This window comes from Medicago sativa, chromosome 4 (assembly GCF_051527215.1).
Source record: "Medicago sativa cultivar Bolivia chromosome 4, Bolivia_mono, whole genome shotgun sequence".
NCBI lineage: Eukaryota > Viridiplantae > Streptophyta > Magnoliopsida > Fabales > Fabaceae > Medicago > Medicago sativa.
The window spans coordinates 97,271,450-97,291,388 of record NC_140752.1 but is presented as its reverse complement, the minus strand read 5'-3'; the positions used below and the strand labels follow the sequence as shown (position 1 = coordinate 97,291,388).

At 34.9% G+C, this 19,939-nt stretch overlaps 4 protein-coding genes across 5 annotated transcripts; 1 reads left to right on the top strand and 3 right to left on the bottom strand.

Annotated features, from left to right (window-relative positions):
- Positions 1-633: 633 nt before the first annotated feature.
- Positions 634-1,997, bottom strand: LOC146934342 (Glutaredoxin family protein). Its single transcript, XM_085706220.1, has one exon. It carries the CDS (start codon positions 1,919-1,921, stop codon positions 821-823), a length of 1,101 nt encoding a protein of 366 aa, XP_085562346.1. The 5' UTR covers positions 1,922-1,997; the 3' UTR covers positions 634-820.
- A 7,056-nt stretch (positions 1,998-9,053) lies between these two features.
- On the top strand, positions 9,054-10,171 carry LOC146934341 (uncharacterized). The gene has a single exon (XM_085706216.1). The coding sequence runs from the start codon at positions 9,192-9,194 to the stop codon at positions 9,891-9,893; it is 702 nt and encodes a 233-aa protein (XP_085562342.1). The 5' UTR covers positions 9,054-9,191; the 3' UTR covers positions 9,894-10,171.
- Positions 9,163-14,507, bottom strand: LOC146934340 (cellulose synthase-like protein D3). Of its 2 annotated transcripts, XM_085706219.1 has the most exons (3): positions 14,323-14,507; positions 11,026-11,185; positions 9,163-10,516 (listed from the first exon to the last, which is right to left on the bottom strand). In XM_085706219.1, the coding sequence occupies exons 2-3, from the start codon at positions 11,181-11,183 to the stop codon at positions 10,255-10,257; spliced, it is 420 nt and encodes a 139-aa protein (XP_085562345.1). In that variant the 5' UTR covers positions 11,184-11,185; positions 14,323-14,507; the 3' UTR covers positions 9,163-10,254. The 2 variants fall into 2 exon arrangements, with proteins under 2 accessions (XP_085562345.1, XP_085562344.1); XM_085706218.1 differs by lacking the exon at positions 14,323-14,507 and having other exon boundaries at positions 11,026-11,970.
- Positions 14,508-15,091: 584 nt separating this feature from the next.
- On the bottom strand, positions 15,092-18,332 carry KELP (transcriptional coactivator p15 (PC4) family protein (KELP)). The gene is made up of 3 exons (XM_085706217.1): positions 17,912-18,332; positions 17,689-17,794; positions 15,092-15,458 (listed from the first exon to the last, which is right to left on the bottom strand). Exons 1-3 carry the CDS (start codon positions 18,239-18,241, stop codon positions 15,367-15,369), a joined length of 528 nt encoding a protein of 175 aa, XP_085562343.1. The 5' UTR covers positions 18,242-18,332; the 3' UTR covers positions 15,092-15,366.
- Between the last annotated feature and the right edge of the window lie 1,607 nt (positions 18,333-19,939).

Genomic DNA, 19,939 nt, shown 5'->3' with positions numbered 1-19,939 from the left:
CAAGAAGAAAGACGTTCGAATAACTAAGGGCACAACTTTATTGATTCGTCCAGGGCAAAAAAAAATCTTAGAACCGGCTCTGATCACAACTCATTCATTCAGAATATTTACACAACAATTGGTTTGATGATAGAATTGATACACGTTAACATTTGAACAATCTACCCTAGCTTGAGTATTCCTGACCACCACTTCAGAATCAACACGTAACTCAACTGCTATGTATCTCGAATTTTCGATCATGAGCTAAGCTCCATCTTTCAAGAACTATTTCCCATAATTCTACCACATATGCGCTACAACTATATCCAAAGACTTGGAAATCGGAGGTCCATCTTTCTATCTTCATATTACTTTTTTCCTCGTATTATTATTTTGCATCTCTTTCGCAACTGCTAGTATTTTTTTTTCTTTTTCCGTCACATGATTCATGAGTCACGGCTTCTTTTTCCCCTTTTCCCTCCTTTTCTATCTCTTTTCTTTCTCAACACAACTTTCACATTTCATGAAGGGGTGAGATAGAAAAGACATTAAAGGTGTCCTATATTCTCTTAAAAATGAACACAATACTTTCGTGAATTTGGTATAACATATTCTCTAGTACCACCACTAAATAGAGGTACTGATGATAAATTTCAAAGGCAGGAATAGATAAGTCATTCATAATCCATAATCAGATGAAATTACAAACATGTTCAACGTATACACTTGAGAATAGTATTTTATTTATGAATAAAACAGTAATAGTATGAGTGAGTATACTATGAATTAATATTACAACAAGAACTCAAGAAACAAGTATTGAAACTCATGAAATTAATTAAAGACAAGTAGGGCAATGGACTAACCCATTCTCATTACACTTGGGGCACCTTATTTCACCCCCAGCAGTAACCAACTTACAACTCCCACCACAATCCCAACAAGGAACAAATCTAACCCCACCACATCCACCACACCCTTGTCTTCCAACACCTCTCTCCACACGTGTCGCATTCAATATCCTCCCAAGTCGACCCGTTTCATTAAGCTCCATCAACTCATCCAACCCACCCAAATACCTACCCTTCACAAACACCCTTGGCAAGACCACACCAACCCCTAACTCTTCCTCCGATAATAACAACTCCTTCACTTCCTTTAAAAACTCTCCATGAAGTGCCACGTCACGCTCATCAAACACAACCCTATGATTCTCCAATAAGTCTCTTGCTTTGTTGCAGTTATCAAACGTCTTTCTTACACCTCTCAACGATGTTGTATATATTACTACGGCGTCGTTTCCATTTGGTGGACATTTTTCTGGATAGTTGCTTAGTGGGTCCCTCCTTAATCTTTCTATTCTCTCGAAATTCGATTCTTTCTCTTCCTTTTGTTTCTCTAGTATGTCTCGTTGTATGAATATGTTATCCTTCAGTTTTGATGATGACAAAGATGGTTTTAATGTCCTCACTGAACCAACATCAACAACGTTCTTCGTTGGTTGAGATTGTGGTTGTGGTGGTTTTAGTGACTGGGACTCGTTTTTCTTCTTTGGGCTGCTTGACTTTGCATCTAACTCTTCGAGTGTGTGAAAGGAAGCAACCTTACGTGGTGGTTGTGGTTGTTGCGATGGTGGTGATGACGGTGGTGATGGTGGTGTTGGTTGAGGAAGTTGTTGAACAGCGGGTTTGAGTTGTTGGAGTGTTTTGCTAACTTCATCCCATGATTGAGGAGATTTTTCAGTAGCATCCAGGATGTGGAGAATAGGAGGAGGTAGAGCAGGTTTTTCTTCTTGGGAGATGGTGTTGTTGGTGTTGTTGAGGTGTTTTAGCCATGGCTCTTCGATGGCGTTTATGTCGAACACCGCGAAACTCGTCGGTGGTGGCTGGTATACGGCGGGTGCGGTTGCTTCTATACGTTTAGAGTTAGCACACCCCATTTCCTCTTGTGTTGTTTTCCAAATGCCAAAAGGATAGAGTGGGTTGTGAGTTTCGCTAAAATGTTCACTCACATATAATCCATATATGCATTAGTACTAAGTATATAAAAGAAATATAGGTTGGAATTTCTATAGTCACTCATATTTTGTCCAATCAAAAATTAAACAAATATATAGCATGCATACACTTATTTATGTCATTGACTATAATAAATTAATTAAATCGATGAGCAATTATCAATAATAGACAAAATATATTTGTCAATTTAATGATATTTTTATAACATGTGGTTCATATTTTCCAATCAATAATTATTTTGAGTTAGGCTAGATCCAAAATTTGAAATAATATCATAATCTATTAAAGCTTTGCAGGACCATATGATATTAGGTTATTGCTATCATTTCAATCGGTTCACCTTAATTTGATCTTACTTTTTTTGAAAAAATATATATTTGATCTTGATAGTTTATGAAAATTTATGCAATCAATACATTAGAAATTAAAATATTGAACATTTTTTGATAAACTAATTTTTATTTTAAAATCTTTAAAGAACATTCATTAACAAAACTCCAATCTTAATCTAATCTTGATGTGATAAGAATCGACATTGGATGTATATGACATGACATTAATGTGTTATTAGTGGTGGATAGTGCTGGTTTTTATAGGGATTAAGTTAGACATAAATCAAATCCTAATATGATATCTGTTAGAGAAATAGATGCTAATTTTACCAAATTGTTTTTATGAAATTGTAGTGTTTTTTAAGAGAAAAATAGCATAGCAAATTACAAAATTATTGTCTATGACTGCAGTGTGTGGGTAAAAAACTAATGTGAAGATAATGTGATAATTGTAATGCAAATTTAAGATTGATACAGGCGTGGTGGAGTGTGAGAAATAAAATTTATGTGGCTTTGATAGAGCACTATCCATTTGGTTAAGTTTAGATTGGACAAAAAGTCAAAAACTATAGATAGAGAGTGATAATGAGGGTAGGAAACATGCAGGCCTTAAGATAATCGTCTGGCAGGTGTGTTACTTACGTGGACTAGCGAACAAATCCAGCGGAATGTTTTTGTCCGGTTTGGTCCTACTGCATCTGCGTGCGTGTTGTGATTTCAGACCAAAGCCTTATACATATTTGTTTCCATTTTTTTTCTTTTATCCTTTTCATTTCCTAACGTATTTCCTAATTTTAGTTATTTTTTAACGTATTTCCTTGCTTCATAATATAGGAGAGTATTAAGTTCTCTTCTTTACCAAGTCGGCTTTACTTTTGTCTTTCTATTCTCTCTTTTATTTGTTTTTATTGAAGGAGTGTTTTGGGGTTAAATTTTTTTTTTTTATGTGAAATTATTTCTCTTTATTTTCCTGTTTTCATTTTAATTTAAATAAGTGATTTTTATATATAGTTAAGTTTTTTTCTCTCTTGTGATTTCATTACATGAGTGTGACGTCGTGTTGTTCGTCTTATGCAACGTTGTGTTGTGGTATTTGTTTGGTTCTTATTAAAAGACCGACTTTAATCAATTATAAATTTCAATAAATGATTTGGATTTCATAGCCGATAATTAGCATGTGCATGACAGGCTATGTAACAAAATCCAAAATTTTGCCACAACCAGGGATATAAGTAGGACTCCTCTACATGTTTGTTACGGTTATAGAGTGGCTAAATTAAGTCTACACATAAATTGACTAAATATATAAAGGGGTTCTTAATAGATTGAGTGAACCTTGGTGTTAGCTGAAGTTTTCTCTAAATCTAACAGTCTTTACAACTATAACACCATGCAGCAGCTCTAAAGGATCCAAATTCTTCTGATTGGTGAAGTGAGAACTGAGAAGTGAATGTGTGAAGCTAAAGGAAACTTGTGTGATGTGCTTGAATGATACTCCCTCTGTCCCTTAATATATGATCTAGTTGACTCTCGCACGTATGTCAATGCACAATTTTAAACTTAAATTTCTATTATTATCTAGTAGAAAAAATTATGAAAATTTAATATTTTGAAAATATTCATCGAGACGAATCTAACAACATCTTATATGCTATAATTTTGTCATTATATATTAGTAGAAAAATATAGTCAAAGCATGTTACATGAATAGTACACATTTTTAAACTAGGTCATTTAAAATGGGACGGAGGGAGTACTGTTGAAGATGAAATTGATGATTAGCCTTTCTTTCATATTTCTTATCAACAACTATTGTAAATGATAGAATTATGATCAGCTTCATTTCCATTAATTCCAGTTGTTATATTGCAATTTTCTTCTAAGCTTCTCTTTTGCTTCTTGTAAGAACTTTGAATTTTGGAGGAAGTGATGACTTTAATCTATTCCACACTTACCAGTTACCATCTTCAGATTCTAAATCCTCCTTTGATTTTTAACTATTATGTTGCATCATGTATTCTGCTTCGATTCCATCTTCACCATCGGGTTTGAAAAGAAACACTTAACCATTTGTTGGACTTGGAGTAAAACTTGATTGTCTCAAAGAAGTTGACAATATCAAGAGATAGGTTTGATAATTAAGATAAATAATTTAGGGATCAATTTGACAGCGAGTGACATAATTTATGGGCAAGTTTATGGATCGATTTGACAGTGTGACCGTTTGTAATGAGTTTCATTTAAAAAAAAATTCAAAAAAAATCAAAAATTTTGATCAAATTCGTCCATGTGGAAGCTTACTTGGAACTCCACGTCAGCGTTTAAGGTAACACTTAGCACCGTTAACGGCGAGACTTGACGGAAGGACAAAATTGTTTGAACATTATAAAATTTATAATTCAGAAATGTGTTGACTATTTTGATTAATCTAGGATGAAACTGATGGTACATACAAATTGAAAGACGAAAAATCATATTCACTCAATTCCATTTCCCCATGCATCAGAACATACGAGCAAATATAATTCATATTTCGGAACCATTCCTCACATCCTTATCATAAGAGGTGTGTTATTTGATGACAACTTATTTGACAACCGTAATTTAAAAAGAAAAAGTAGTATTGGCACGGAAACCATAGCAATAGAGAGATAAAGTGAAAAATAATGTGAGTATGAGAGAGAAAGTTGTCACAAAAGTTGTCACCAAATGCATGTTCATATATCATTTCTCTTATCATAAAAGTGCGCCAACACAAGGAAAAATAAAGTTTCAATTCTATTAAATTAACATATTAGTTACTTGAGTTGGTTGTAGCCTCTATACGTAGCTCAACAGTAACATTTCAAATATTATTGCAAAAAAATACTCTCTCCGTTTCAAAATGAGTGTCGCTTTAGCCAAAAAAAATTTGTTTCAAAATGAATGTCACTTTCAGTTTCCAATGCAATAATAACTTTTTCTTTTCAATTGTACCCTTCAATTAATACTCAGCGCACTACTTCCAAAGTATTACTTTTAAAACTAACCAATAGTTAATAAGGATAATTTGGTAAAATAACCATTCTTTTTCTTTTAATCATTGCATTTCTTAATATGTGTGTAAACACCTAAAACGACACTCATTTTGAAACGGATGGAGTATAAGTGCGTTATTTCTATGCTATAGGACAAAAAGTTGTGCAAATTATTTTGTCTAGCTTCTTTTTAATTATATATTATTTGGAGTGCACAGTGCAACGTCCCTAGCAGTTCAAATACAACAACAACAACAACAACAACACCGCCTTATCCCACTAAGTGGGGTCGGCTACATGGATCAAATGCCGCCATAATGTTCTATCAAAGACCATATTTGGATCCAACTCATTGACCTCTAAATCTTTTCTAATGGTTTCTCTAATAGTTTTCTTAGGTCTTCCTCTACCTCTTTTAACCTGACTCTCCTCCATTTGATCTACTCTTCTTACCACGGCGTCTACGGGTCTTCTCTCTACATGTCCAAACCATCTAAGCCTATTTTCTACCAACTTTTCTACTATAGGTGCTACCCCCACTCTCTCTCTAATGATGTCATTCCTAATCCTATCATGTCTAGTCTTACCACTCATCCAACGCAACATCCTCATCTCCGCTACGCTTACTTTACTCTCGTGTTGGCTCTTAACCGCCCAACACTCCGTACCATACAACATTGCCGGTCTGACTGCTGTCCGATAGAACTTTCCTTTCAGCTTAAGTGGTACTTTCTTATCGCACAAAACACCTGAGGCTCTTCTCCATTTCAACCACCCAGCTTGAATACGATGATGTACATCAGCTTCTATTTCTCCGTCATTTTGTACTATGGACCCAAGATATCTAAACCGTGTAACTTGGGGTATGATATGATCTCCAACTTTCACCTCTAAGGTAGACCCACTTCTCCTTTTACTGAAGTTACATTCCATATATTCCGTCTTGTTTCTACTCAGGTGGAAACCATACGCTTCTAAGGCTTGCCTCCAAGTCTCTAGCCTCCCGTTTAACTCCTCCCTCGACTCACCAAGCAAGACTACATCATCTGCAAAAAGCATACATCTCGGTGCTAACTCTTGGATGTGTTCCGTCAGTACATCCAAAACTAAAGTAAAAAGATAAGGACTTAGGGTTGACCCTTGGTGTAGTCCTATTGTTATGGGAAAATCTCCGGTATCCCCATCCTGCGTCCTGACACTAGTCGAAGCCCCCTCGTACATATCCTGGATAGCTCTAATATAGGCAATCCTCACCCCTTTCTTCTCCAGGGCTTTCCACAAAATCTCTCTAGGTACTCTATCATACGCCTTCTCCAAATCAATGAAAACTAAGTGCAGGTCTTTTTTATCCGTCCGATATCGCTCCATCACGCGTCGAAGTAAGTAGATCGCTTCCATAGTCGACCTCCCAGGCATAAAACCAAATTGGTTATCCGTAACGTGAGTCTCTTTTCTTAGTCTTCGCTCAATTACCCTTTCCCATAACTTCATGGTATGACTCATTAGCTTAATTCCCCTATAATTCGCGCAATCTTGTATATCCCCCTTGTTCTTATAGATTGGAATTAAGGTGCTTCTTCTCCACTCGTCCGGCATTTTCTTCGTCCTCATAATCTCATTGAAAAGTTTTGTGAGCCACCCAATTCCTCTATCGCCAAGACTTTTCCACACTTCGATAGGTATGTTGTCCGGCCCAACTGCCTTGCCATTACTCATCCTTTTCAACGCTTCTTTCACCTCGTGCTCCTGAATCCGACGATAATAGTTATAGTTTCGGTCCTCCTCTCTGATGTCTAACCTGTTAGAGTCTGGTAAGATCTCATATCCTTCATTAAATAAGTTGTGGAAATACTTCTTCCATCTATCCTTAATATCTCTCTCTTGCACCAAAACTATACCCTCTTCATCCTTAATACACTTCACTTGGTCCAGGTCTCTTGTCTTTCGTTCTCGTCCCTTCGCAAGCTTATATATAGATTTCTCCCCCTCCTTGGTACCTAAAGATTGGTATAATCCTTCAAATGCTTGAGTTCTCGCTTCGCTCACCGCCTTCTTAGCCTCTTTCCTAGCTATCTTATATTTATCCCAAGTTTCGGCATTTTTACACTTAGACCAATCTCTAAAACAATCTCTCTTGATCCGAACTTTACTCTGAACACTGTCATTCCACCACCAAGATTCTTTACCCCTAGGTCCAAAACCTCTAGATTCTCCCAATGTCTCTTTTGCCACCTTCTTAATCTCATGAGCCATCCTCTCCCACATATCATTAGCGCTTCCATGTGGTTGCCTGAAACCTCCCTCTAATATCTTGTGTTGGAATATCCTTTGTTTGTCACCCTTTAAATGCCACCACTTGATTCGCGGAGCCCCGCTACGGTCTCTTCTCTTTGCTTTCCTCTTAACCCTTACATCCATCACCATTACTCTATGTTGGGTAGTTAAGCCCTCTCCCGGTATGACTTTACAGTCTAAACAGGTCTTCCTGTCTGTTTTCCTAATGAGAAAGAAATCGATCTGAGAACAAGAGGCCCCACTCTTGTAAGTGATGAGATGCTCCTCTCTTTTCCTAAAACACGTATTTGCTATTGTAAGATCAAAAGCCGATGAAAAATCTAAGATGGAATTTCCCTCCGCATTTACCTCCCCGAGACCATACCCCCCATGCACGCCCTCGAAACCTCTCAAAACCCTCCCTACATGCCCATTCAAATCCCCTCCTAGAAAAATCTTTTCTCCTAATGGAATATCCTGAATTAATCCTTCTAGCTCCTCCCAAAACTTTACTTTAAGGTGTTCTTCTAGTCCTACCTGAGGTGCATAAGCGCTAATTACGTTAAAGGTGTCTTGTTCCACTACACACTTTAAGGCTATAATCCGATCTCCTATCCTTTTAACATCCACAATATCTTTCTTCCACTCCTTATCCACAATGATGCCTACCCCATTTCTCGATCTAACTTCGCCCGTGTACCAAAGCTTAAATCCTGAACTATCTAATTCTCTCGCCTTTTTCCCCACCCACTTAGTTTCTTGTAGGCACATAAAGTTAATCCTCCTCCTAGTCATAGTGTCTACTACTTCCATAGATTTACCCGTAAGAGTACCTATATTCCAAGTTCCAAAACGAATCCTACTCTCATGAACTAGCTTCTTTACCCGCACCCGTTCACGAAGATGTGGGAACCCTTGCTTATTTTTCACTACATCCAGGCGGCGATGCAGCGGCCCTTGCTCATTTGACACTGTACTCGAGCCATACAGCGCGTTGCTTCCGGGCAACGACCTAGCATTCACACTATTTCGTATTTGGTCCATGTCATAGAGATTCGACAAAGTTTTACGTTGGCTGTCGAGGCCTAACACAACCCTCTCCATTTTACCCGGGCTTGGGACCGGCCTTGGCAGGATTGTCCCTAGCAGTTCAAATGAAATTGAATAATAGCACCAGAAAGCATAGGTGGATGCAGAGCCTCTGGCGCTGAAATTTGAAATATATGCTATTGTTTGTTAATATTAAATTTGAGAATCTACCTATCATTCTGTTGTTTTCCCTTTGGATCAGTAGTTGTTATCACAAAAATCCAACGTTTTTCAATTGTCATACCAAATCCCCAACGGTCCAATTTCACGTGAGCACCTCTAAGATAAACAAAAATAAACAATCTAAAACAGGACGGTAACTAACGTGCCATGACACTATAAGGACAAGTTTTTGCCGAACACGATAGATTTCAAACTTACAATATAAATCAACTTTGAGAACATAGCTCTGTCTTCTATGTTATAAAACAGCAGCAAAACAACTGAAAATTGAAACATTCATCACTGAAATTTATCAAATGGGAAATTGTTCTTTCAAGGATACCACTGGTGAATGCCATCACTCTATCAGAATTCTATGTGATAGTGGTTCAATTTTACAATTCAAAGGTCCCAAAACAGTTGCACAAGTCCTTGAAAATCGCCCGGGTTATGGTGTTTTTCGCCAAGGTCATGTGTCGGCACCATTATCAGACCAAGAGAGCTTAAGCTACGGTCTTCTCTATTATCTTCTTCCCTTGAAGGAGGTACAACCAGATCAGAAAACTAGCTTTAGTGATGGAGTTTCTGAACAAGAGCTGGTTCAAAGATCAGATGCAGGGTTGAAGAATAGGAATGATGAGATTGTAAAGAGCTCGGTGCATGTTGCAGCGTGTGATTACGTGGAGAATCTGTCGAATGGTTCGGCTCTTGAAGTGTTGCCATCAGCTAAGAATGGTGTGTGGAAAGTGAAGTTGGTGATTGGTACAAGACAACTAGAGGAGATTTTGTCAGAACAGGTAAATACTGAAGCTTTGATTGAGAAGATGAGGATGGCTGCAACTGCATATTCTATTAGTAGCCCTACAAGGAGCAGAACCATGAGCACTTGGAAAGTGGGATGGAAGCCAACGTTTTTCAAAACATTCTTGGCGCCCGTTAGCTCTGGAAGAATTCCAAATCGCACTCTTTCTATTGATGATGCTGCAGAAGGGTCAAATTTGGATTTAAGTTCTTGTTAAGAAAAGGCTTCATAGTTCATACTCAAGAATGAAATTCATGAGTATGTTAAATTGTTAGTGTTAGGTTTTCCTTAACAATAAGGTTCATAAAGATGATTTCATCAAATATGTTTAGAAATTATAGGTACTTCTAAGATTGCCTCTGCTTAACTGTAGGGTATGTTTTGTGAATATATTTGGATGACTAGTCCAAATATGGATGTAATATGCAATGAATGTAAGTGTTATTGAACACTTTTCAGCGTGATCAGCGTGAAAGTAATTATTGATTTCTTTTATATGATTGCCTCATAAAACTACATTGACTAATCATTCGCAGCCTTAAAATCAATTGGTGGCCTTAGAACTAAGTATCACCACGTCACTTTGATGAAACAGTCGGTGGTTCTTTCTCAGAATCAGCAGTTGAGACAGAGACGTCTATGCCAGGCAGATCAGACTTTCCTGTAGGATTGTCAGGACTTGGTGATTCGAGAAAGTGATAGAGAAGCCAAGAAAAAGCAAACCATATTTCAGAAACAATAATAGACATTCTCCATAACCAGATTGCATCGGTAATTTCGTGTGTGATCCTCCAGTACAGAAACAGTGCAAGAACAACCACACGAATAAAGAAGACGAGGCTGTAAAATTTGAGGCAACAGAAATAAAGGCAATTGTCAGAAAACGTAGGTGGCTTTCAAGATTAATAATGACTATATCACATTATAAAACGTTAGAATTACAGGCAGGTAATATGTGAAGCAAAAAAGGCCGATATCATATTGTAAATTTGGTGGTGTTATGTGGACTGCATACTCACATTCAAGATCTTAATAAATGGACGGAAACCAGATTGCTTCTCAAAAATCTCGTTCATTAGGCATAAAACCTTAAACCAGTTTTCATTCTTCAATTATAATGACAAGCATTAGAGAGAGGATAAAGAAAACTTTATCCATCAATTTTTTAGGTTTAAAACATGTCATATTGCATTTACATAGGTCAAATATATATAGTGAAGCCAAAATGGTCATTCAGAATAAAAGGTAGAAAAAATTTGAAACGCAAAATGCATTTTATGATTGATTATTAAAAAATATATTTGATATCTAAAAAGAAAAAGGCATCTAACAAAAAGAAGGATTGGTACCGATATAATGAGCCAAGAGGAGCAGCAGGTCTCTTCAATTTTTGTGTAGGAGCAGCAGCAGGAATCATCAATTCTGTTGGCTCATCATCTTTTACATTTCCAGAATTCCCATCCTTTCGCCTCCTTGATAAGAGATTTTTTTGAAAGGGAGACATCATTTCTAAACATAAAAATACACTATTCAGCTCAAGATCAAAATGTAACTATCTAGTGATTCCTGTTTGTTTCTGAAAGAAGAGAGCAAAAATTATTAATTAAAATTGGTTCCATTTTTAAGAGAAACCAAATGGGGTTGCTCACAATTATTTCTCCAATTTTATATGATACTCCTATTATGGTGGAGGTACAAAATGGTTTGTGTAATGTTATTAGATGAAGAAAAAACTTACTGATCAACAGATATGAATTAATGCTTTAAGAGTTACTGATGAGTTCACCTCAGAAGCTGTAAATTATAATATCACTTTAGTTTCCTCCACTGGACCTCACTGTATTAATTTATTTCAAACTTGGAAGAGTTGCATTATGATACGCTCATGGTTTTGGATGTGAATTGGAATTGATACATCTATGCAGGGCCGTCCCTAAGAATTCGGAGGCTCGCCTCTTGGAATGAAAAGAGACCAGTGATAAAATCAAAACGTATTTTTTTTAAAAGAGCAATGTTCTATTTATATTTTTTAAAAGATAAATACAAGGTGCCGTATATATGCGATACACCCAAAGGTGAAAATGACTACCGTATACATGAGGAACCCCCACCTAACACCAAAAGCAAGAGGACCTAATTCTAATAGACCTAAAAGGCTAAAACAAGAGGACATAAAATGACTGGGGGTATTAAAAAAAATTGGAGGGCAGTAATACTAGTGAGTATTAAAATAAAATTTGAGGCCCATGGATGAGGGAGGCCCAGCTCTGTTGAGCTGTTTGCACCCCCTCAGGGCCGGGCCTGCATCTATGAAGCATGGACTCCGACACGGAAACGTGACACGACACTGATATGAACACGTCGACACCACTAATGTAAAAAACATAGGACACCGACACCACTATCTATATATTAATTTATTTATAAAAAATATCTAAATTTAAAATCAAAATACATACATATGCATCTAACTTAAGCAATTTATTTTATTAAAAAAAGTTTTATAATAAGATAGAATACTGACATGTGTCGGACACCGCGACACGTCTAATCGTAGAGGGTGTCCGTGCTTTATAGAATAGAAGGAAATATTTGAATCAATGACAATAAACTTAAAACCAAGGACACCCCTAATATGGACCCATATTTTTAAGGTCCGGCAATGGACCCTTTTATCTTAACTGCTACTACCAGTTTCTAAAAAGGAAAAAAAAATTATATTTAATCATTGGTAAAGTGCCCCGAAAAAATATTCTTGGTAAAGTGAGTATTAAGGTGTGGTTTTTCTCAACAAAAAAATTTCAAAGAATGCCGATCTCACTCTCACCCCCAAATTCCATGAGAAGATTAACAAACCCCAAATCTCGGCATCAACATATTTGTTGGATGAAGCGCTAATCTGCAAATTAATTTCATCTCGTTCAAAAATTCTAAATTTATTTGCACTAAACAACTTATTGTGTGACCTTTCAAAAAAAAAACTTATTGTGTGACCGCATCCGGGAGTGAACCAACAGAAGGGGAAGAGCTTTTTCACCTCAAATCAAGTCCTCTTCATCAATTCAAAGTCCAAAGCTGCATAACATGCTTTTGCTAGTAGTAACAAAATATTTTTTGCCAACTTTGTTGTTGCCATGACCAAACTGGGTCAAGCTGGTGTCAAGAATTCAATTCGTAGAATTAGAATTATATTAATGGTGACAAATTATATTAACGGAGTACATTTTATGTAAACAAATTTTCTTGTTTTTCTTAAAATAATAAGCACCGATGGTAGTTAATTTCTTTCATAGATCCCATGATTTCTCTTTTTTTTTTTTTTTGGGTGTGGAGATGAAGGTGGATAAGACATACAAGAAGAAGAAGGAAGGAGTCGATGAACTAAGAGAGTGATAGAGGAGGATACAGATTATAGAAGGGCATAAAAGTAATCATATATACTCTACTCCCTCCGGTCATTATTATAAGCAAAAATCAACTTTTTAGGTTCATTCAATAAATGATGTATTTGGTCTACATTATTGACCAAATACATCATTTATTGAATGAACATAAAAAGTTGATTTTTGCTTATAATAGTGACCAGAGGGAGTATTTTAAAAAAATTACTATGTGGGACCATGAAAAAATATTGAAACCTGCTGTAGAAGGTCAATTAAAGGAGACCATTGGTGGACCATTAAAATTAAGGACCATATTATGGGCTCCCTAAAACCAATATTATATTATAGAGCCTATTTGAAGGTGACAAATAAAAAGCCTCAACAAATTTTTTGTGTGGACTTTGGCAGTGTTGTTCACCAAATAGATACTGAACTTTTGATTTGAACAAAAAAAAAAAAAAAAAAAAGATACTGAACTTTTGATTAAAGGATAAATGTGCTCTGTTGCCATTTCTCAACTCTGAACTCATCTTTACCCTTTTGCTCTCTAGCTAATTAAGTTACTTTAGATTTCGTTTTCTCATTCTCTCATGTCAAAGATTGTTTAAAATTTAGGATCACTGATAAATAATAATCAAAGCACATATGGGCTTTGGATTCTTTCCATTGAAAATTCTCTCATTTTTTTCCCATTTTCAATCTCCAAAATTGAAATACAACAACCACTTTTCTTTATAATTTAATTCTCATTTTCTCTCTCTCTCATGTTTGATCGTTGAGAGAATTTTCAAGTGGAAGAATCTAAATCTGCACATATGAAGCCTTAAAAACCGTCATTGGTAGACCTCAAGACTCAGGCTTACTATTTACAGATCAGCCAACATTTGATCTCGCAATGATAATCGCCAATTAATTAATAAATAATATGCAAGAAAGGCATGAGTATGACAAAAAGTGAATAGATAATATATAATCTAAATGAAAATGAAAAAAAGAAACAATGAAAATAATGGCAGCATGATTGCGATAATAAAGGATTCAAAGTTATAAACAAAAGAAACAATGAAAATAATGGCAGCATGACTAATCATTAATCAATCCCAAATATCAAGGAATTGAAAATAAATAAAGTTAAAAAAGGAAATGAGAATTAATGTGAGATCATAAATTGCAAATGAAAATCTGAAAATACTCCTTTACTACTTATTACTTACGTGTTTGTAAAGATTGCCAGCACAAGCTTGCCATACATATAGTACATACCTCATCGCCGTTCTTCTCTCCTTTTACTACGGCAACGGAAGCACCTTCTTCTTCCTGCATGGTGATCAAGCTCCTCCATCTTTCTCTAAGATCGCGTTCTAGTTCAAACATGGTTGCTTCTTCTTGTTGATTGTGTTTGTTGTAACACAGTTGAATGTTCTTGACTTTTTTTTTTCTATTCTAGTGTACTGCTTTTTTTTGTCAAAAAAAAAGTGTACTGCTTTTTATTCTTTTGTGTTTGCTTAAACAATATTTTTTTTTATTACCAACTCTAAACATAAATAATAATAAACTCAAAACAAGTTTAAACTTGCATATATTCTTGTCTCGTCAAACATACTCCTTACTTTTTGTCAAAAAAAAAAAAAATACTCTTACTGAAACTACATACACTTCGAGATCAACTATTTTTGTTGTACTGTTTAATGTTCTTTTAGAATCGAGAACTTTCAGACTTATTTTAGGCATAATATTTTACACCATTAATTATTTAATATAGGTATTCTTGATTTTACAGTCATTCTTGATTCTCTTGGATTTCTCATTAAAAACTTCCAAATGAAATCAATTTTATACAATCAAATTTTTGTATTTTTATAAAAAAAATAAATAAAATAAAAACAGATTTACAATTAGTAATATTTGTAATACATAATTTTAATCATAAAAATTTTACTTTTGAAAGAAAACTACATTCGATAGCATAATGTTAATCATACAAATTTCTTATCGGCATATTACCAAACACAACCATCACAGAGAATTAATATATGGAAGGAATATCATATTACTGCATTCAATAGCATTCATTTCACCTCCTCTAGAGTTTTCCTACAAATTCTACTCCAGCTGCACTACACTGAACAAAACATGATTCACAATGATTTCAAGTCCTGAACAAAATGGTCGAGGATATTCAGATTACAGAAAAAGCAAAGTCATGTCACTTGAGAGTTGAGACATCAAGTATCACCACATCACTTGGCAATCATAATAAGACAATGACATGAATACTTCAACCTGCATATGGAAGTCATCTCGTCCTTATACACGTGACTCCTTTTTCTGAATGGCTTGTTCTATGTCAGGCACAATTTTCTTGAAGGCTAACCACTGCTCCTGAGTCAAACTTATTCCTGAAACACAAATATTAGAATTTGGAAATAACCCTCAATTATAGAACGTAACTATGTGTTTTATAAGGAAAAATATTACAAATCAAGTGAACAACAAACTAAGCTTTCTCCCACTACACGGAGTTGGTTGTATTGACTACTATGCATCGCAATGTCTTGTCTCATAGTTCATAAATCAAATCTACCAATAAACATTTGAATCGAAATCTCTGTTAATGGTTTTATCTATAACTTTTCACGGTATCCACCTAACTCCAACCGGTGGAATAATTTTTATCATGTACATGTGCTTCTACCGCTGTATGCACAGACCACCTAAAACAACACTAACCATCTTTTCTGAATTTCTTGGTAAAAACACCTATTTGCTAAATTATATATGAGCATGACAGCCAACAAAGCAGATCAATTTGGCAAAATCAAAAGTAGAAAGTACTACTCATACTATCATATAGGGGAAGGGCTTCACATTACACCAGAATTTAGCACTAAATTAAGCGTCAACATGCATAAATATTTTAATGCCAAACTTAAAAGGAAGTTCTCAACTGGGTCAATTTTGCTATGCCAATTGCAACGCCGAGACATCTAAGTTCTAACTAGTAAAATTGGCAATATGACATGAATAAGAGTAGTGTAGTCCAATGAAAAGTAAAAAAAAAAAAAAAAAAAAAACTTACATAAAAGATAGATAGTTTCAATTCATGAGCTTTCATGATTCATGTAAGGAATATATAGACAAGTTCTATGAACAGAGTTAAGTAATATTGGCAACAAGGCCCCCAACTTATTTTGAACCCTAATGTTTCTTAGATATTAAATGGAGCACAACAAGGGAAACACTCGAAAAGTTCAACTTAATTCATAACAAAATTTCCAAAGTTCAAACTGTATAAATTTCGATTTCGATGCACTTGACCAAACATCCATGAGAAATGCTAAAGTGAGACTGAAACTTAAGTAATTTGAAATAAATCTCCACCTATAGTATATAACCAAGGCCAATACCATATTAAAAGTAGATATACTTGTGATTTTGGCTGCAGCATAGTTCTCTATTGACAAAGCCTCAGACAGAAACGATAACTACTGCATGAACTTTCTCAACGTGCTATGCCATACTCATGTTTTTTTTCTTTCACAAACATGCCATACTCATGTAGTCATGTTATATGCCAAATATATAGATCATCGTGTCATCGTAAGTTCTTGAGTCTCTAATTTGGTACTAAATTAATGCAAATTACTCAAAACCATTCCATGCCTTTATCATTTTCAAATTTTATTCATTCTACCTATTTATAATAAAAGGTGTTTTAATTGTTGAAATCCTTCTTCTCATGACTCTTGAGCATTTTCATATAAAAAAAAATATGGACATTCAGATTTGTCATTGTTGATAGGTGAATTAGTTTAGAAGCATGCTTATATGAACCTTTAAAAAGGAACACGGTTTGTAGAAGCATTTCGGATTAAGGATGTTGATAGGGACCGGTATTGTGGGGTCAAGTCCCACATCGAGTATTAATTAAGAGGCCTGTTTCTTACCCCTTGATAGCTAGCTTTTAAGAGTTTAGTCCCTATTGTGAGAAATAAGCCAGCTTGTGTCATAGTTGTGCCTTAGAATGCAGTTTCAAATAAATAGGGAAGCTATGCAATTGGCAGGGAAACCAATGTAAACTGTCACATTCCACTCAAATCCCTTTCTTCTCTCTATTGTTCTCTAATTCTGTTGTTATTTCAAATCAGTAATAGAAATTCTATCTCAGTTTAGATTCTTATAAATTAAAACCAGTTTCCATCAGATGTCTCCTGAAAATCAATGTCATATTATATAAAAGAAATGGTCTTGACAGAAATTATATAAAGGAGCTTTAATTTTCTTTAATATTCTTGCCTTTAACTGTTTCTAATCCAATCTTGATATTTCTTGACAATAGAACTTAGGTGATACAGTTGTGCAAGTTAATAATAATTTGGAGATTTCATCTTTCATTCTAAGGAGCTGTTTGAATAAACAGCTTATTCTCAGCTTATAGCAAAAGCGTTTATGCATAAGCTTACATAATCTTGATATTCCGTTGCCTTGCTTTTTGCTAATTAGCTTAAATTTAACGGCCAAGGATAAGGGTTTGTTTGGATTAATGCATAAACACGTGTGAGACTAATTGATAGAAATTATGGAAACATCTTATGAACTTATGGAGACTAATTGATAGTACAACTTTACCTTTAGAAGAAGGAAGTTCTTTGCCATCCTTGGTATAAAACTCTCTAATGGAGACAAATGTTCTCCCTTTGAAATCCTGAATTGTCACCTTTCTCTTTTTTCCAAGCTGAAATGCAAAACCAAAATAATAATGTTAACCAGGAATAACCCTTTTCCCATGAATTGATTTCATCGTTAACCGGTGAAGTGCGTGCGAAAGAGAGTAAAAAATTACGAAACGGACCTCGCAGATGACTAGATCACCGGAATCATCATAAACAGTGCTTTTGTTGGAAGCTCCCTCTTGTTTAACCTGTTGTTTATCTTCTTCTTCTTCTTCTTCTTCTTCGCCTTCTTCTTTTTCCTCTTTCTGTTGTTCTTGCTGCTTCTGTATAAGAAAAGCTTCGATGATTTGCTTGACGAAGGCTTTGAAGGGAGGCTGAGATAGGTTAAGATCCAATTCATTTGAGGCTTGCTTTCGAATCTTGGATTCGGTGACGTCGTCCATGTTTGATTCTTGAAGGATCTTCAAAACTGTTTCTTCGATTCTTCCTTTGGTTTCGGCGTCATCCATTTTTGACACAGCTGAGCTCACTGGTTCTTTTGGAGAAAAGGGGTTAGTAAAGGGTTTGTGTCTGAAAGAAAATTGTTGTTAAAAAAGCGGTGATACTAAATTACTACGGTATTACGCTTTAATGTGTTGGCTAAATTTATTGGATATTTTTAATCCTTTTCAAGGATAATTTAATGTGTTTGCTGAATTTATTGGATATTTTTAGTCTTTTTAAGGAGGAGTTAAGATCTTCTTCATTTGATAAAAAATAAATGAATAATTTTTTTAAGGAAAAAATAAATGGATAATGTTATTTGATTAAAGATAAATATAAAAAAGAATGTAATGGATCTAGGACTGACAATGAACCGAACCAACTCGAATATAGTTCAGAATTCGACTCGACAATTAACTAGTTGAACTTGGTTCATGAACCAAATGAGCTGAACTTGAGTTGAAAATTAAGTTCGTTAAATAAATGAGCCGAACGTGAGTTATATGTAGTTCGACTCGATTGGTTCATGAGTTGGCTCGATAATATATATATAATAGTTTGGAAGTGAAAAGAGTATTTTGAGGATATTCTCAATTTTAATTCCTGAATTTTATTGGATTTTGTCTCTCTTATATGCACTAGTTTGTTGGGTAGTACGTTCTAATAATAATTTTAAGTCTTTTTTAATTAAATAATAAATTACATACCAACATAAACAGGAAATATGTCCAACAACTAACAATAATAAAATAAGAGTTGTCTCATTTAATAATAAAAAATGGTGAAAAAAAGTTCCACAGGTTAAGAACATATGCAGTCAATAGTTTAAGCTTTTAGAAGTTAAAATAGTCCCACATCGGTGGGTTTAAAAGAATAGATATGAGATTAGCTATATAAAAAGACGGAAGTGTGTAGTAGAGTTTCATAGTAGTAACACTCTACAGTAACTTGCTATGTTACATGCAAAGTGCTGTTTTACCTTGGCTACCCAAGGTTATAATTTTTTGTTTTTGCATTCAGCACAAATCTGTGTGCTATAGCCTTTAATTTATTTATTAAAAAATTGGCATTTTAATTATTTGATTTGAATTGACAAGTTGAACCTAACGAGTCGAGCCGAACTGTTCGTGAACTTTAAACGAGCCGAACTCGAGCTCAACAAAAGGTTCGTATCGAACTCGAGTCGAGTTTCGAGCCGAACCAATTCTTATCGAGTCAAGCTCAGGCGAGTTCGGCTCGACTCGACTCATTTCCAGCCCTAAATGGATCCTATCATAAAGTTGGCCTCACAACTATTAATTATTTTTAAATTTATTTACGTCTTTATCTCTTCAAATGAAAGAAATTGAGAGACTAATAAACGGAAATGATCTTGACCCCCTTTTGAAGGGTAAAATATGTAATTATTAATTTTTGTTTTGCTTTGTTCACGATGTGTTAGTCTCGATACCACGTCACCAAGAATATTAAATAGTTAATTTTCAACCGCATGATTTTTAGAAAAACCGGCCCAAATACGGTTTTTTAGATAAATCTTGTATGATTATTCTAAAAAAAAAAATCCGATTTTGTTTATTACATTGAATAATTTTTTGTTGGGTTTTATCTACCTCTTATTGAACTTTGAATTACAATTTCACCAAAAAAAACTTTGAATTACAATGGTTGGTTTAGAAACTTAATAGTTAACTCATATGTTGAACTTTGACTTACAATGGTTAGCT

What these genes read in the sequence shown, in the direction of transcription:
- LOC146934340 (XM_085706219.1), bottom strand. Translation starts at nt 11,183, where the DNA reads ATGATGTCTCCCTTTCAAAAAAATCTCTTATCAAGGAGGCGAAAGGAT. An exon ending in CCTCTTGGCTCATTATATCG is followed by an intron (nt 10,517 to 11,025) that starts GTACCAATCCTT and finishes CAAATTTTACAG; the next exon opens with CCTCGTCTTCTTTATTCGTG.
- LOC146934341 (XM_085706216.1), top strand. Translation starts at nt 9,192, where the DNA reads ATGGGAAATTGTTCTTTCAAGGATACCACTGGTGAATGCCATCACTCT.
- KELP (XM_085706217.1), bottom strand. Translation starts at nt 18,241, where the DNA reads ATGGATGACGCCGAAACCAAAGGAAGAATCGAAGAAACAGTTTTGAAG. An exon ending in GTGATCTAGTCATCTGCGAG is followed by an intron (nt 17,795 to 17,911) that starts GTCCGTTTCGTA and finishes TTTGCATTTCAG; the next exon opens with CTTGGAAAAAAGAGAAAGGT. An exon ending in AGAACTTCCTTCTTCTAAAG is followed by an intron (nt 15,459 to 17,688) that starts GTAAAGTTGTAC and finishes TTTGTGTTTCAG; the next exon opens with GAATAAGTTTGACTCAGGAG.
- LOC146934342 (XM_085706220.1), bottom strand. Translation starts at nt 1,921, where the DNA reads ATGGGGTGTGCTAACTCTAAACGTATAGAAGCAACCGCACCCGCCGTA.